We start from the raw sequence: 17,686 nt of genomic DNA, 5'->3' as shown, positions 1-17,686 counted from the left end.
CAATTTAACCAAAAATTTACCGTCAACTACAGACGTTGCATCCATCGATTCCGCCATGTTTCTCATTGACACGAAGAAAAATTTCGAGTTTCCCACTCATAATAACCACTTTATGGTGGCGTTCATGTGCGTTCAACTCGTAAATACGATCTATCCGACATGACTTGAACGCACCATTAGTCCCGTCCCCCGAACCCAGTTCTGATGGGGCTTACAGTAACCCTCCTTCGCATCGCAATCAAATAAATCTCACTCCCTGATATTTTGTGCTGTCATAATCTATTAAAACATTTATTTCATATTATTATACACAGTCCCTTACGAAAATTAGCAATGGTATTACTATAGTAAAAGTATAGTAGGCTAACCATGTTTAATTTTTTGGGCGTTTTTATTATAAATTGTAGCCAATATCCACAGTTTTACTACAAATACCATGGTTAAACTATGGTTAGTGTAGCAAAACATGTTGTTTTACCATGGTTTAACTATAGTAACCAATAACCATGTTTTTTATTTTTTGTATTTTATCTTTATTTCAGGGCATGTATTTATGAAAATAATTAGGCAGCCTGTAGCACACACCACATAGAATAACGCTGCGCATTTCAAGGCACTTCAGTGGACCTTAATGTTACCTGTTTTGTCAATGTTAAAAAACTTTTTAATATATCTGTAAGAAAGTACGACAGGCTTTTACTCAAGTCTTTATCACTTTATTAAAATTAAGCAAAACAAAACAACAAATGTTTACTTTCACAAGCCGTCTCGTATAGGCTTGCAGTAGCCTAAGCTGTCTCTTGCTCAATTAGGTAACAAAAAATGTCGGGAAACGACACCTCTGGTCATTCCGTTGGATCGTTTGTCCAGTCACAGATACCGTACGGACAGTCCGACCCAATACGGCTCAGTTTTTTGTACAAAAATATTTTTGTACGAATATTTTACAGGAAATTACATTACAAATTTTATTTTTTTATAAAAAAACACTTGCCAAGTCTACTGTAACCACAGCACTTGCTACATGTTGCACAATCATAGACTGTAGTGCACAATACAGCAAACTGCAGTACAGGGCCTATACATGAAGACTTTAATGGCAATGAAAAGAACCTCATTGCCATTAAAGTGAAATTACTGAACCTAATCGTAGGAGCTTTATTTTAAAAATGCTCATAAAAAAATTAATAAAATAAATTTAATCAGACAGACTTAGACGTTTTTGCATCTGAAATCTTCAAATGCATTTTAGAGTATTTTTTTATGCTATGCAATTATGCTATTTGTAGTAAAACTACAGTAACCGCAAATTTAAAAGAGTTTCATTATAGTAACTATAGATTAATATTTGTAGTTAAACTATGGCAATACAAATGGTAGGCTAATATATCCGTCAAAAATGGCTGCTATTACCATATATAAAAAAACCTTACTACTCAGGCCTACTGATAAATTGCTGCTAAAAACTGGTCAAGGAAGTATATAAATCTGAACATTATTTTATTGTCAAAACACTGCACATAAATACATATATTTTTTGCAAACAAATGATCAATAAGTAGGTTAAATGATCACACAGGTCAAAATGTTTTACTTCACTTTTTTACAACTTTGGAATCTAAATTGGGAATCGATAAGAATTTAAATCAATAAGCAGAAGCAGAATCGGAATGGATAAATGGATAAAATTCAAACAATACCCAACCCTATAGCCACATGTGAAGTTCACTGATTTCTGAGCATTTTATGAACACTGATCAGTTGATAGCAAAATTCAAAAAAACTTCTTTTTTTTCTTCTTTTTTTTTTATTAAGAGTGCAAAACATACAACATACGGTGAACACAAAAAACAGCAATGATAATAACAGCAATGAAAATAAACAGTGATGACCATCTGACAATAATAGTAGTAGTATTCAAGTAGTACTAGCATGCATAATAATAATAATACTAAAGATGGTGATGATAATAATACCGTGTGATGACGGCAACAGTAATATCAATATTAATAAAAGTAATGATAATAATAATAATAATAATAATGTAATAACAATCGTAATAATAATAATGCAATAATGACACATACCCAACCCATACCACACCTATTCTAGCCTCTGTGTCAATGTTTTTTTTGTTTGTTTTTTTCCTTTCCAATTCACGGTAAGATTACTATATGTATATGTATGTATGCCTAAGCTGATGTGGTGCATTAAAAGAAGCGTGTGGTGCATTAAAATCAGCAAAAAGACTTCTTTGGTGCAACGTGCACACCCATGGCCATACTGAGAGAGTATGTTCAAGTTTTCTGAAAATACTAAAGACTTGTTTTCTTTTCAATGTTTGCTTTGTTTGCCTAAAATGAACAATAGCATAGCCTTCAATATCTCTTTGAAAAATAACTTTGTACCTTTTAAATAAGTATTAAAATGAGTTCATTGTAGCTGTAGTGTTAAATAAAAAAATAAAGATGATCATCTTCATTCAGTTGTTCCATTTTTATAGGTTTGGTAACATAAAACTCTTAATTCCAAAGATAATACAAGCTAATCAGTGTATTAAGTAGGTTGCATTAGTGGCAAAAGTTATTGTAAGTACAACAATGTGACAAATAAAACTTTTTACTTTTGATACTTAAGTACTTTTAAAAGCATGTACTTTCGTACTTTAAATTAAGTAAAAACCTGTCTTTAAAACTTTTACTTGTAGTAGAGTAGTGTTTGACCTGTAGTATCTGTACTTTCACTCAAGTAATGAAGTTGTGTGCTTTGTCCGCCTCTGTGTCTGACCCACATGACATTGTTTTTTTAGTGGCGGGAATATTTTAAAGGGATAATTCACTCAAAAATGAAAATTCTGTCATCATTTACCTACCCTCAAAAGATATTTTGAAAAATATCGCAAACCAAACAGTTTATGGTATAGCCATTGACTTCTATAGTATAAATTTTTTTTAAGTCAATGCCATCAGCTGTTTGGATACCAACATTTTTCAACTTTTGTGTTCAACAAAAGAAAGAAATTCATACAGGTTTGGAACAACTTAGTTAGTAAATGATGACAGAATCAGCTTTAATTCAACATACAAAGTTTGTCTTGACCCACTTTTCTGGTTTTAACTGACTTCTCTCTTTACCACAGACAAACAACAACAACAACATGAAGGTGACAAGATGTTTAAAGCTGGTGGCCACCTTCTACAGTTTCCTCACTGTAAGTCAATGTAATTTGGTATATAATGAGTGAGTAGCCCAGAAACAAATAAACGATTCACATTTTCTCTTTCACACACTGTAGTTGAGTGGGGGCGCGACTGCAGGATTCGGTCTATGGTCACAAATAAGCCAAAAAACATCCGAAGTGTTCAAAACCGTCAATGGTACTACACTCATCACGATGCTGTCGATGGGGGCCCCGATGCAGATTGCTCTGGGCTGCATCTTCGCTCTGATGGGCTTGATTGGCTTTTGTGGCGCTTTGAAGAAAAAAAGCTGGATGCTCTTGGTCGTAAGTGTCAAATATCAAAATGTTTTCAAATATCTTGACATAAACAAGTATAAGCCAAATATATTGCCCTGTTTTAATTTGTCTGTTCTTTTTCACTTTCATTTCAGTTCTTCGTCGTTGTGCTTATCCTTTTCATCCTCCAGGTCATCTTAGCAGTGTTTACCCTCCTCCCAAAATCTGTGGTAATCTAATTTTCATTGAAAGCTGGAAAATGTTATTCAATGTGGAGAAAAAATTTAAGGGGGTCTGAATACTTTCCGTACCCACTGTATATATACTGTATATATATACATTTTTACATTTATATTTTTAAGTGTGTGTGTATGTATGTATATATTATGAGGGGCCGTACAAGCCATAATTCTCACACACTTACATTCTCCTTTCACATACATATATTTTTGCTTTCACACACTTCTTTCACATACATATATTTTTGCTTTCACACATTTCTTTCATACATATATTTTTGCTTTCACTCACTTCTCCTTTCATATACATATATTTTTGCTTTCACACACTTCTCCTTTCACATGCATACATTTCTACTCTCACACATACATTCTCCCTTCACATACAGTACATATATAAAATGTATGTATGTCTGAAGAAAATATGTGTATGTAAGGGAAGAATGTATGTATGTGTGAGAGAGAGTAGGGGAGACCGGGGATGATAGTAAGTAACACTTTTTGTTTGAGGGTCAGTAACTTAGTGGTTGTTAGTGCTAGACCTCTCAAACTTTGATACATTGTAGCCACATTTGTCTACTACAAATAAAACTCACTTGAACTTGTACTACACAATTACAGATTATGTGAGTTAATGTCAAATACAAAGAGTTGCGTTGTTACAACCTACCCGGGGTTGAGTTGTAACACTAGCTATAGAATAGATAGATATGTAACAATAAGAGGTAATTTGGTGAAACAATATCCACACTTTCCATATAATGCAAGAACTTTATTGAAGAACAAAAATGAATTTAAACTAACAAAAATATTCTGGAACTTTAAACTCAAGACGTATGAATTTGCTTGGTACAGCATTCTATATGTATCATAGGTATGTTTGGGCTGTTATAAATGTTAAAAAAATAATTTATATATTATAGAGTTGTTTGGGGTGGGGATAAATTAAACGCGATCTGCGATGACGTCTCAATCGTGTTGCATTGTGGTCTATGGAGCGGCCTGAAGTATGCATATGAGGCAGACTCACTCCCTCGGTCAAAATCAAGGGGTCGAGGGTCTGTCCATATAAACTTCCCTCGTCCACTTCACGAAGTGGAACGCACTTCAAAATGGCAGCGGGGATTCCCCTGAGGGGAAGTGCTTTGGGAAGTTCGCGAGTGCATGTTTAAAAGTGGAGTGGAACGCAGCCCCTTGCACTCCCTTGTAGTGGAAACGGAAGGCAGGTCAGGCGTGATCAGGGTCACCGGGACAGGTCCTGATCAGCATGACTGTGGTAGATGAGGCGGCCCCAGACGTATTTCAGCAAGCTATTGGTTTTTTTGTTGTTATTGTTTTTAAATATTATCATCGTGAAAAGGTTACATGGCCTCGTCCCTTGAGCGAGTTGTGATTGAGGACGCGGGCTCAGCCTCAGTCGTGTTGCCAGATACACGTATTATAAGCGTCTATGGATTTTTTTCCCCACTTAATTTATTTAGGAAGTGAATAAAGTGGGAGGTTGCAAGTTAGGGACAGCAATATCTTTATATTATTTCCATAGCTCAAGATTTGTACTCATTGCGGTTTATTTATTTTTAGATAGAGTTTTTCAATATCTGGCAATGCCGGATATTGCCGCATTTAAACTGACAGTAATCAAAAACCACCAGGTTAGCAATTCGGTAACACAAACGTAGTGATCATCATGATATATTATCTGTAAGACAGATGCACTGAAGACAAAGAGGAGAGAATAGTCGCGCAAGCAGAGAAAATGCCGTACCAGACAGAACAAATTCATTGTTTTCAATGCTCGAAATACTGAAAGAAAACCATAATTATGAAATTAGGGTGGGGGTTAATATGGATGTATTTCTGAGGAGACCTGACTGTCTTCAGAAAAGTTTCGATGACATTTTCTTTTTCCTTTTACCTTCGTTAAATACATATTAAAAGGGTGTTAATAAGCGCTGCGCTGCATACAGCAATAACACAGGAAACGCTATATTGCTACTGTTCTATAAACGCCACCTGCTGTCAGAGATTGAATTTACATTTTCATCAGAATCAGAAAGAGCTTTATTGCCAAGTGTGATACACACAAAAGGAATTCGTCTTGATGTCAGGAGCTTCCAGTACAGAAAGTAGCCTACAGTCATAGTGCAGACATACATATATTTAAGGTAATAAAACTACTAATAATAAAGAGTAATAATAAAATATTCATTCAGCCCGTCTGATGTTTTTGTTTTGTGCAGTTGCTTCATGTTGCATATATTTTTGTTTGTTTGTTTAAGGTTAGTTTGGCCAGTAACAGAGCAAAATAAACATTTAATAAATGTAAAAAAATAAAAAATGTAATAAAAAACTAAATAAATTGGCAATGAGTATGGGAATCGGCTCATTTGATTGCTAAATTGGAATCGGTCATGAAAAATCCTAATCAGTGCATCCTTAACTGGACCTACCTGAAAAAGCATGGTTAATTTCAGTTTTATCTTTGAACTATTGTACCTATTTGTGCAAAATGGTTATCATTTATTACAATACAATGTTAAAGTCAACAATGAAAACAATAAGTCTTAATTATTGATTTATTGATTGATTGATTGTGGCAAGGCCTGTGAAAATTTTGAGAGGCTTAGAAAAAGGGGTTTGAGTTAGTAATATTCAACATTTAACCTTGTAAAAAATATTTATTTAATGTTATCTGTGTTATATTTCATCTGCAACAGCAATGTAAACTTTTATAAACATCTGTCTGGTCGTTAACTTTTAAATGCATCATTAAATATGAGCAGAGTCCTCGCATGAAAGACCCGCGGCTGGCAGATCAATGTGCTACTTCTTTTCTCTCCAGTACGGTAGGAAGTTAAATGAAATGCAATGTGCTAGGATGTTAACTGTGACAAGATGATTGACAGGCCAGTTTACAGTGACAGGATGCTGTAATTATGCGACAGAGCGTCCGTTAAAGACGCAGTTGTGTGAACTGCCTACTCTTCTACTACACACTCAAAAGTGTGTACTTTTTCTTCACCAAAAGAGTACATACTTTAAGGGCGTAGTATAAGTAGGCACATTGAGACGCAGCACATGTCTTGCACATGTATTTCCTGGTCTAAGAGTGACTTCCTGCTTAAACAGGAAGTAATGGATACCAAAAAAAAGGTAGAAATGTATGTATGTGTAAGGAGAATGTAAGTGTGTGAGAGTGCCAGAATGAATTATATATGTACACACACACACACACATTTAATTTAAAAATTATATTTTTATATTTTTTAATGGATGACATTACACAGGAGGCATGGTTTATTACAGATATTCAAATATTTTATCAAAATATAACAAGTTTCCTGCTTTATTAATTAAAAATAATTTTAAATGTAAAGTTATTTTAATAACATTTCTAGTTGTTGTTGTTTTTTTGACACTGTGACACTTTTTGATCAAATCAAGAGGACAAACATTAAAATGTCACATTTTTTTGTGAAAGATTTCAGTTATGAACCAGAAATGTACCCTTGGCCAACCAACCTTCCTTTTCTGGTCAACAGAAAGAAAAAGCATTTAGCAGCTTAGAGGGAAAATTCGTTGAAAGTCTTCAGAATCAATATGGCCAAGAACACACAGTCACTAGCATATGGAATGAAACTATGACCAAGGTAAGACTAGCCCTCATGCATGTCAGCTGAGTTCGATCTAATAAATATTACAGTTTTCATTTTTATGAATTTTAGCTGGATTGCTGTGGATACAAAGGCTATGATGACTTCACAAATTCAACTTTTGTAAAGAGTAACTCAGAATATCCCAAACAATGCTGCAGTAAAGATTCAAATTCAAGATGTGGAAAACAAGAAGCTGTGGACAAGGTACTGCCTCACTGTGCCAAAAATACAGCAAAAAGATGATGAATACACATTTTCATGAAGCTCTTTAATTCCTGTTATAGAAGATTAAGGGCTGCTTTCATGTGCTGCTTGATGAAAATATACCCATATCTGGAGCTTTGTTATTTCTGATCGGCATTCTACAGGTAACTAATATGTGACCCTTGAAATACCCAAACTTTGAACAATTAGAAAGACAGAAATGTTGTTTTTAATCATGCATCTTGTATAGTTTAGTAATCCCAATCAGGAATGATGGATGTCATGGTGTTTTGAGAGAGCATTATTGATTCAGTTACTGCAGTATCATTTCCCTGAAGGCATCATACTCAAAATAATAATCACTTCATTACGACGTGTATTTATAATGCAATTTCAACCCTGTTTTCCAGATTGTTGCCTTGTTCGGTTCGCTGAAAGTCTACCAATGCTTGAGACGCTTACCTGATTTCCCAGACCTTTTTGAAAATAATCTGTGATAAACGACTACTGATTTGTTTTTTTCTCAATCTATGAAAGTTCTTTATGATTTGTTATTGCATTTGCCTTCAGAAAATATTCAGATTTGTCTATGAAACGTGGTGTGAAAACAAAGAAAATATATATCAAGAAGAACATTGCTTTTTTATTTTATTAATAATATAATTTACGATTATCTAGAGAAATATAACAGTTTCATTTTTCAGTGTCTAATAAATATTAAAAAAAATATGTGCATAGTGGCTCCTCATTTCCTTCAATAAAACTGATGCTTCTTTTTTTAATAACTTGACTTTCTGACGGCACAATATGATGATTTAATAACAATGATTAATAACCTTGATAATGAGGTCATGAAACATTTCTGTAAGCAAATCCTGTTGTGGAATAATTGAAAACTGAATTAAAACTTTTATTAAATGATATTAATCAGAGTTCTTTCTATTCCTGTTGTAAGACTACAAACTTCATTCCGTTGTAAACTATATAATATGAAGAATAACTGCCTAGCTTTATTTGTTTATTAATATGTGGTTTCTTTTTTTATATTGCACTTATGGATCAAAAAGCACCAGAAGCCTTACAATGCTGCAATACTGCCCACAGGAGGATCATTTCCATCCTTACAGTTTGGATCACTATCAAACCTAATAATCATCTGAACGCTATTATTCATATTCATAAGAGCATTGCCTGTGTCATATTTATTATTTAAATTATTGTTACTGTATATATATTCAAATGAGATTTCCTTTTGTCACATGTTGCTATTTTATCTAGACATGCAATCAATTTATTTTCAAGAAACTAGAAAAACTTCAGTGCTGATTATCATTGTTCTGTCACATGATTAAGTCTAAAAATACAGTTTAAAAGGTCAAATAATCTTCAGACAAGAGCATCCACACTTTTTGATCGAATGTATTAATATAAATGAATATAAACGTGGGGAAAGGTGTATTTGGTCACTGTTTGACCTTACTTCCTGACCCTGTGACCTCTGACCCTAAACCTACACACTGACATTGAGTTTGACCTTTAGAGGGCAGCAACTGTGAATCTGCCAGCATCTGCTTTCTTTCTGAATTCTGTGGGAATGTGGAGACTTCAAGCGATGGAACAGTCAGTAAAGACACCGTTTCTGCTTTGCTGTTGGTCGGTTGTGGTTTTGGGGTCATGACCTTTGCCGGGTCACTGATAGGCTGAAAAGAGAAGAAGTCAGGTATAGAGCGGTTGGTGGCGTTTGAGGTAGAGAAATGAGACTCGACTCGTCCCAGAGCAAGAGGACTCGTCCTCCCCGCAGATGTCCGTGCTATGGGTGGTGGGATTTTTGGCACTTGTGACTCTTTTTCCATCAGCTTCTCATCTTTCTCTTCACCTCTTCCATCTGTCTCACCTTGCGTGTGGAACTCCACACCGGACAGCGGAGGACAGGTGCTGATGAGTCCTCCACAGCTGCAGATGGTGCTCTGGGTGGTGTCCAGCGTGGATCCGGCCGTTCCCGTGCTCCTCCCCACGCTCTTCTCTTCCTCATCCTCCGAGTCGGAGAAGGACAGGTCCGGGCTGACGGAGAGTGTCAAACGCTGCAGCTGGGCGGAGGTGCGCCGTAAGGGAGAGGGGGCGGAGCCCAGGAGCCGGTTAAAGAGGGCGAGGTTCTGATTCCGTGTCACAGATTCCTCCAGGTTTTCAGAAATCTCCTCCAGAGGCTGGAAATGCATGTCCTCTTTGGGAATTCTAGGGATTTGAAATGTCCCCCCAAAAAAGTTATTTATTTTTCATAATTTCAGAACATTAATATTGTTTCAAAGAAATACACTACAGATCTTCGAAAAGAAGTCTTTCACTGAGGATGCATTTATTTGATAAAAAAATGTAATAAAAACAGTAATATTGTAAAATAAACCAGATGTGCTGTGGAATATGTTTATATATATATATATATATATATATATATATATATATGAATTTGAATATTTTATATAAATATAATATTTTTTTCTAGATGATATTCCTAGAAGACTGTAAAGTTCAAAAGAACAGCATTTATTTAAAAAAGAATCTTTTTGTAACCATGTATAAGTCTTTACTGTCAACTGTGATCAGTTTAATCCATACATGCTGAATAAAAGTATTAATTAAAAAACTTAAAAAAAAAAAAAAAATGTATATATATATTGGACTATAGTGTAGTTCAGCCCAAAAAACGTAAATCGCAATAAATTTTTTCCCAAAATATAAATTTAACAAATTTTTCCTTTATTTCTATATGTACGCTACCAGTCAAAAGTTTTTGAACAGTAAGATTTTTAATGTTTAACGAATTATCTCCAAGCCTGCATTTATTTGATTCAAAATACAGCAAACGCAGTAATATTGTGAAATATTTTTACCATTTAAAATAACTGCTTTCTATTTGAATATATTTTAAAAAGTAATTTATTAATGTGATTTCAAAGCTGAAAAGAAGAGCATTTATTTGAAATCGAAATCTTTTGTAACATTACAAATGTCTTTGTCATCACTTTTGATCAATGTAATGCATCCTTGCTAAATAAAAGTATTAATTTCTATAATTTCTTTCCCAAAAATAAATAAGTAAATAAAATTATACTGACTCCAAGCTTTTGAATGGAATAGTGTATAATGTTGCAAAAGTTGTTTTTTTTTCAGATAAATGCTGATCTTTGGATCTTTCTATTCATCAAAGAATCCTGAAAAAAAATTTACTCAACCGTTTTAAATATTGATGATAATAATAAAAATTTAAAAATCTAGATTACTAAAGGATCACGTGACACTGAAGACTGGAGTACTGATGCTGAAAATTCAGCTTTACATCACAGGAATATATTACATTTTAAAATATATTCAAATAGAAAGCAGTTATTTTAAATAGTAAAAATATTTCACAATATTACTACTTTTGCTGTATTTTGGATCAAATAAATGCAGGCTTTGTGAGCAGAAGAGATTCTTTAAAAAACATTACAAATCTCACCGTTCAAAAACTTTTGACTGGTAGTGTATATATATATATATATACAGTTGAGATGAAGTGTCTGGTCTGAAAAGATCAGTGTATTTGTGTTTGGTGAGCACTGACGCCATGTCAAAGGTGGAGCCTTGGAAAGAGGGTTTGCGCAGCACGAAGAGCGTAGCGGCTGTGTACGGCGGACGAGGATTCGAATCATTCCAGTAACGATCTCTCTCCATCACGGGCAAATCTCCATACATCTCATCCACCGCCATCATAGACACCTTTCAAACACACGAGCATAGGGAACGACTCGGTGTGAACGAACAAACCAGTGTGTGCTTCTTGACAATGAAAGACAATTAGAATTGATTTGATATACTGTAAACAGTAAATAGAACCTGGAAGTTTCTATCAATCAACCAGTTGGTCTCAAAGTCATCATCATCCTCACCAAATGGATTTATAAGCTGCTCTGCCACCTGACAAATAATGACACAAACAGACATTAATGACTGAAGAAATGGCTAATATTGATCAAATTAGTCAGGGAATGATACGTTATTGGACAGGATCATATATGAAGATGCATCTAATTAATATTTAAATCAAAGTATCCCTGATTCCTGACCTTCAACCAGCCAGCATAGAAAAAGAATTGCAGAAGAGTAAAGATGGGGACGTAAAGGTCAAGGTCGTGACCCGGATAACCCTGACCCGGGTCCAGAAACTGACGACCAATCAGACACACCAGGAAGAAACTGTACACCGCCAAAGTCACAACCTGAGATTGACACGAATATCATGTTCATATTCACCATAAAACGCATTCAGTCTGTCTTGTCTTAAGCATGTATCTGACCTGTGTGTAGACCAGCGGTATGCTGATCATGTCATAGTGAAAAAGCATGCTGCACTTCCCTCTGAAATCATTCAGCTCCTAGAAAAGCAATATTTTTACACTAGACATTAGAACTGGGGTTCATATACTCTCATAAATACTGTCATGTAAAACTTCTAAAGGCCTTTTGAGTGTAGTTACCTCCAACAGAAGTTTATAAGTATTGTCATCTTTGATTCTGCCCTCACAGCGGGCGACTGCGGCCAGGTTAGTGAACCACACACATGGGATCCAGTACTTATTATAGGGAGAGTGTAAACTCTCAAACTTCTTACGCTCTCCTCTTGTCATAAAACCTGGAAAGAGAGAGAGACATTCCTCAGTGTCTTATATGGAAGCCAAAAAAGTAATTGTGACTTTTCATCTTAAAATTCTGACTTTATTCCTTGCATTTTTACATCTCGTTATTTTGAGGGGGGGGGGTTCAGAATTGTGAGTTTTAATTGAGTTTAACTGTGTTCATATTTTGCATTTTTGAGTTGCCATCTCACAATTCACTTTCTCCCATAATCTGGGGTCTCTATCTCACAATTCTAAGTTCTAAGAATTCTAAGTTTCACAATTCTGAGTTTTTTCCTCTGAAATTTAAGGGGCACCTATGTTGTGGATGAAAAGATCTGTCTGTATCACATAATACGTATTTCATATAGGTAAGATATAGGTATAAACTGAAATATAAATAATTCTGAGAAAAATAGTCTGAATTGCGAGATGTTAACTCAAGATAAAGTTAAGAAATAAAGTCTGAATTGTGTTGTAAACTTGCAATTCTCAGTTGGCATCTTTTAAAGTCTGTTTTTTTTTTTACACAATTCTGAGAAAATAAGTCAAAATTTAAAAGATGCTAACTCAAAATTCTGAGAAAAAAATATTTAAAATATAAAAATGTTAACTCAAAATAAAAAAAAATAAAAAAAATTTAAATGTAAAAGATGTTAACTCAAAATTCTGAGAAAAAAATAAAAAGATAAAAGATGACTCAAAATTCTGAGAAAAAAATCAAAATTTAAAATGTTAACTCAAAATTCTGAGAAAAAAAATCAAAATTTAAAAGATGTTAACTCAAAATTCTGAGAAAAAAATAAAAAGATAAAAGATAACTCAAAATTCTGAGAAAAAAAAAAAAAATTTAAAAGATGTTAACTCAAAATTCTGAGGAAAAAATAAAAAGATAAAAGATGACTCAAAATTCTGAGAAAAAAAATCAAAATTTAAAATGTTAACTCAAAATTCTGAGGAAAAATCTAAATTTAAAATGTTAACTCAAAATTCTGAGGAAAAAATAAAAAGATAAAAGATGACTCAAAATTCTGAGAAAAAAAATCAAAATTTAAAATGTTAACTCAAAATTCTGAGAAAAAAAATCAAAATTTAAAATGTTAACTCAAAATTCTGAGGAAAAATCTAAATTTAAAATGTTAACTCAAAATTCTGAGGAAAAAATAAAAAGATAAAAGATGACTCAAAATTCTGAGAAAAAAAATCAAAATTTAAAATGTTAACTCAAAATTCTGAGGAAAAAAATCTAAATTTAAAAGATGTTAACTCAAAATTCTGAGAAAAAATTCTAAATTTAAAAGATGTTAACTCAAAATTTAGAATGAAAACTCAAATTTGCGAGAAATAAATTTGAACTAAATAAATAAATATGTATTAACAACAGTTACAACAAACAGCTACTTCTATTACTGTTACTAAATATTATGTGAGTCATGACTTGCCACTAGTTTTAGGTGGTTGCTAGGGCATTGTTTGGATGTTCTGGTTTGTTGCTATGGTGTTGCTAGGCTGTTCCGGTTACTAGTGTGTCTCTAGAGTGTTGCAATCTCCCTTACCTGCTTCAACGACGTGATCCATGGTGGGGAATCTCTTGAAGACGGCCGTGCTGACGGAGCGCAGGATCAGGAGCGCGGACAGACTGGCGTAGCGCATCAGTGTGCGGCGTAGCAGCCTGCCGTGCTCGTCCCCGCCCTGAACGCCCCCCGAGAGCGGGCACATGATCCTGTCCGGCAGCGGGATGGAGGTGTACTGATTCCACCAGCGGTTCACTATTAATGTCACATAAAACCCTGCGGTAACATAAAACAAAAACAGGTTTTCTTGAGAATATATATATATATATTTGTTATGTTTTTTAAAAACGAATTGACATCATCCTTCCTAGACATTACGTAATTTTGGGCAGGCAATTAACATCAACAAACAGCAATGATGAATCCTGTGTTTCGCTGTATTAGCTAGTTTGTTTAAAACACCATTTTATACACTACTTTTCAAAAGTTTGTGTTTTTTAAATTATACTTTTATTCAGCAATGATGCATTAAATTGATTAAATGTGACCGTAAAGGCTTTTAAATTGTTACAAAACTTTTTTATTTCAAATAAATGTTGTTCTTTTGAACTTTCTCTTCATCAAAGAAAAAAACATCATGGTTTAACACTGAAGACTGGTTGCTGAAAATTCAGCTTTGCATCACAAGAATAAATCATATTTTCAAACATATTCATAAACAAATCAATTATTTTAAATTGTAATAATATTTCACAATATTACTGTTTTTACTGTATTTTTGTTCAAATAAGTACAGCCTTGGAGAGCAGAAGAATAAAATGTTAGTGTGTAAATGAGGGCTATGTATTCATCTGATGACCTTAAAACATGTTCAGCATGACTGAATTTAGTGGTTATACCGTCCCAGGATGTGCGTGTACCTAATACGAAGGACATTGGGATGAGACTGGCGTAGTTGTTGCAGTAAATGGAAAGCTTTTCAAAGTATCTCTTCTGATCGTCCTCAAGGAAGAATCTGGTGGAGAAAAGGACAAAAGTAAAGTATAACTCGCAATCAAAGCATCAGATGAGGACATTATCACAGCCACGCACCTGTATGTGATGCTGATTGCCGTGTACATGGCGAAGAAAGCCAGGAACTCTTTGTACAGGACCTTATAGATGCTTCCCTTCCAGGCCAGCAGCAGTTTGGAGAAGCCGCAGAAGCGCGCATTGGCCACTCTGGCGGTGTAAGTGACGGTCATCACGCACCACAAACTCAACGTGGCACTGCTTCCTGACAAAAACAAGGACCGAAGAGAAGATTAGTGGAAGTTCAGGAACACAACACAGTCAGGAGTCTTTCTTGATATGACTTATTTATACTTTTTTTTTAATAAATTACAAAAACAAAGAAAGCAGGGGGAAAAAAACACTTTCTAATAATACAAATTATATAACGCTGAACAGATGAGTAGTTCATTCTCATTGATCTGTGAATATATAAGAACAATTTTTAATTGTTATTATTATTTTACAAAACTGGTGTCTAATAATCTGTGTAAATGCATGATAATCATACAATTTTTCATTTTTATTTATTTTTAATTCTACATATTATTCTCTCTTTTTTTTAATCGAATGTATTAACACTAATATATATGGGCCGTCCCATTTAGGCGACTGCATCAAATTAAATTTACAAAAGTGAATTTAAACACACAGAAAGCATATTAAATGCAAGTTTAGTGTCAAAAATTAAATGTCAAAATATGGGTCAAATAATATTCCATTGTCATTCAGAGTAACATATTTATGTAAAAATGAAACAACATACACATTAAAATATATAAAAGAATAAGTGATCATACTAAATTTTATAATATTTTAAATGATTCAAAACCACTTGCTGACAAATGGGTAAAACCTAGTGGTTTAAATGATGGTGGCAAAGATTAACTTTTTTTTTTTTTTATTTAAAATTCAATTAATTAGACAATTACTTCATATTAATTATAATCTTTTAATGCAATCTAACGATTCTTGATCTAAATATGCCTGACAAGATTTTTGGTATACAATTTATTGTTACACCGAACAACATTTTTTCTGTAAATCATAGCAAAAATTTATGATACTCTTTATGTTTTGCTCATAAAAAAATTAAATGAAAGAGGACACATTCTAATGTATGAAAAAAGCATTATATATGATTTTATATTAGATTTCTTATTAAATATACCATTATATTGTTAAATATATATTATAAACATATAACTATAGTTTCAAGTTTGGGATGTCTTTTTGAGTTTTTATGTATTTGGCTGAGGATGGCATAAAACTTTATGTTTAGTGCACGTGTGAAGATATCCTGCTGTGGATCTCATTGGACAAGCGTCATCTTTTTCATCTAAAATACAGAAGCAGGTAAATGTGGGCATATATATGCTATAGAAAAACATGCTGAACTGCCACAGGTGTTTAATTTTCCACGTGATTTCACAAACAATTACACACAAGAATCATTTCTGCCATAAACTCTTATTCGACAACATACATTGTCACAATACCGTTCCTTTAGTATTGTATTTACAATAAATAACGTTTATTTATTCAATCAACTTTACGTAAACATAATGTGACTATAAGTGTTCTTACCTTTTCTCCTCAGCCTCAGAGGAATAAAATATTTCACAAGATGTTCCAGAGGAGCTGCATGTTATGTGTCCAGACAGGCTGTCGTTCATTCTGTTCTGCAGGAGCTTGAGGGTCAAACGCACCTCCTTCATGAGTTTAAGAAAGGACATCATCTCTGCATCCAGATCTAAGATTAGAAGCAAATGCCACATTATCTCTTCTTCGCAAAAACTCAGCTTACAAAAATGTAACTGTATGTGTGAATGTGCAGAGGAGGCGGGACAAATTGTTACAGAGGCTTTGACTTTGTAACAATAATGCTCACAAATGTTTTTACTCGAGCAGTTGTTTTTTTAAGATAGTGTTGAAAACTGTTTTAAAGTAGGACATTTCTTCTTGAATTATGTCCTTGACATTTTTTTATATTAGTATTATATTATTATTGGCATCTCTTGGGTAACAAGTCAAATTGTACATCTTTTCAGTGTTCGCTGCTTTATTAAATGTTATAGTAGTTTTACTATTTTATTAAAAAGCCTCTAAACAGTCTATGAAATCATTTAAATATAGATATGTCGAGGAAGATAACTATGAATTATTTCATGTTTCAAACAAAGTGTTTTTGTGAACTATGTCCTTGAAATAAAATGTTCATTATTATTATTATTTATTTATCATTTATTATTATTATTCACAAAAGTTGTCTCATGTGTTATTTGTATACAGTTTATTACAGCAGGACCATTTTTTTTATTTTTGCTTTATTAATTTTTATAATTGTTTTACTAGGCCTATTTAATTTCAAAAGGACAGCCTCTAAAATATTTAAATGCGGTGTTGTAGAAGCTAACTTTTTTAACTTGATTTCTTTAGGCTATTTCAAACACAAGCAGCCTGTTTTTCTCAAAAACTGATGATAAGCAGCACGTTACTTCTGACGTTTTGACATCACTATCAAAAAAGGTCAATGTATGCCAAATGAACATTTATCAATAGAAAAGTGGAGGAAACGATCAATAACATTTTGTAGCAAAGACTTTAAACTATTTATCTATAAGCAAAACCAACTTCAAAAATATATCTACTCGACAGGCTATTCGCCACACTGAAAGTGTGACAACTAACCCCGGCGGTCTCCTCCTATATTCTTTGGTGTTGCTATTGCATACAGACAGCAATTGCATAGCGCTCTTTGATGTGGTACATGTCCACTGCATTGGTCCAGCGGTGCGTGGAGAGCGAGGAGAGCGAGGAGAGCCGTGCTCGTTAGTGCAGACTCCCACTGCGCCTCAGTGATCTGACGGATGGAGAGCGACAGCAGGCATTTCACACTGCCTCAGCCAAACCG

The 17,686-nt window shown here is 33.8% G+C and overlaps 2 protein-coding genes across 2 annotated transcripts; one reads left to right on the top strand and one right to left on the bottom strand.

Moving 5' to 3' along the window:
- The first annotated feature begins 7,282 nt into the window (after positions 1-7,282).
- LOC107569526 (tetraspanin-1-like) lies at positions 7,283-8,061 on the top strand. The gene is made up of 4 exons (XM_016255635.1): positions 7,283-7,346; positions 7,422-7,556; positions 7,637-7,720; positions 7,967-8,061. The coding sequence occupies exons 1-4, from the start codon at positions 7,338-7,340 to the stop codon at positions 8,051-8,053; spliced, it is 315 nt and encodes a 104-aa protein (XP_016111121.1). The 5' UTR covers positions 7,283-7,337; the 3' UTR covers positions 8,054-8,061.
- Positions 8,062-9,019: 958 nt separating this feature from the next.
- On the bottom strand, positions 9,020-16,409 carry LOC107569522 (bestrophin-2-like). Its single transcript, XM_016255630.1, has 10 exons — positions 16,360-16,409; positions 14,815-14,998; positions 14,643-14,737; positions 13,765-13,998; positions 12,071-12,225; positions 11,891-11,968; positions 11,660-11,812; positions 11,430-11,510; positions 11,158-11,312; positions 9,020-9,788 (listed from the first exon to the last, which is right to left on the bottom strand). The coding sequence occupies exons 2-10, from the start codon at positions 14,964-14,966 to the stop codon at positions 9,020-9,022; spliced, it is 1,872 nt and encodes a 623-aa protein (XP_016111116.1). The 5' UTR covers positions 14,967-14,998; positions 16,360-16,409.
- Positions 16,410-17,686: the final 1,277 nt, after the last annotated feature.

Source organism: Sinocyclocheilus grahami, unplaced genomic scaffold (genome assembly GCF_001515645.1).
Source record: "Sinocyclocheilus grahami isolate Dianchi unplaced genomic scaffold, SAMN03320097.WGS_v1.1 scaffold1354.1, whole genome shotgun sequence".
In the NCBI taxonomy this organism is placed as follows: Eukaryota; Metazoa; Chordata; class Actinopteri; order Cypriniformes; family Cyprinidae; genus Sinocyclocheilus; species Sinocyclocheilus grahami.
This window is presented reverse-complemented; position numbering and strand designations above follow the sequence as displayed.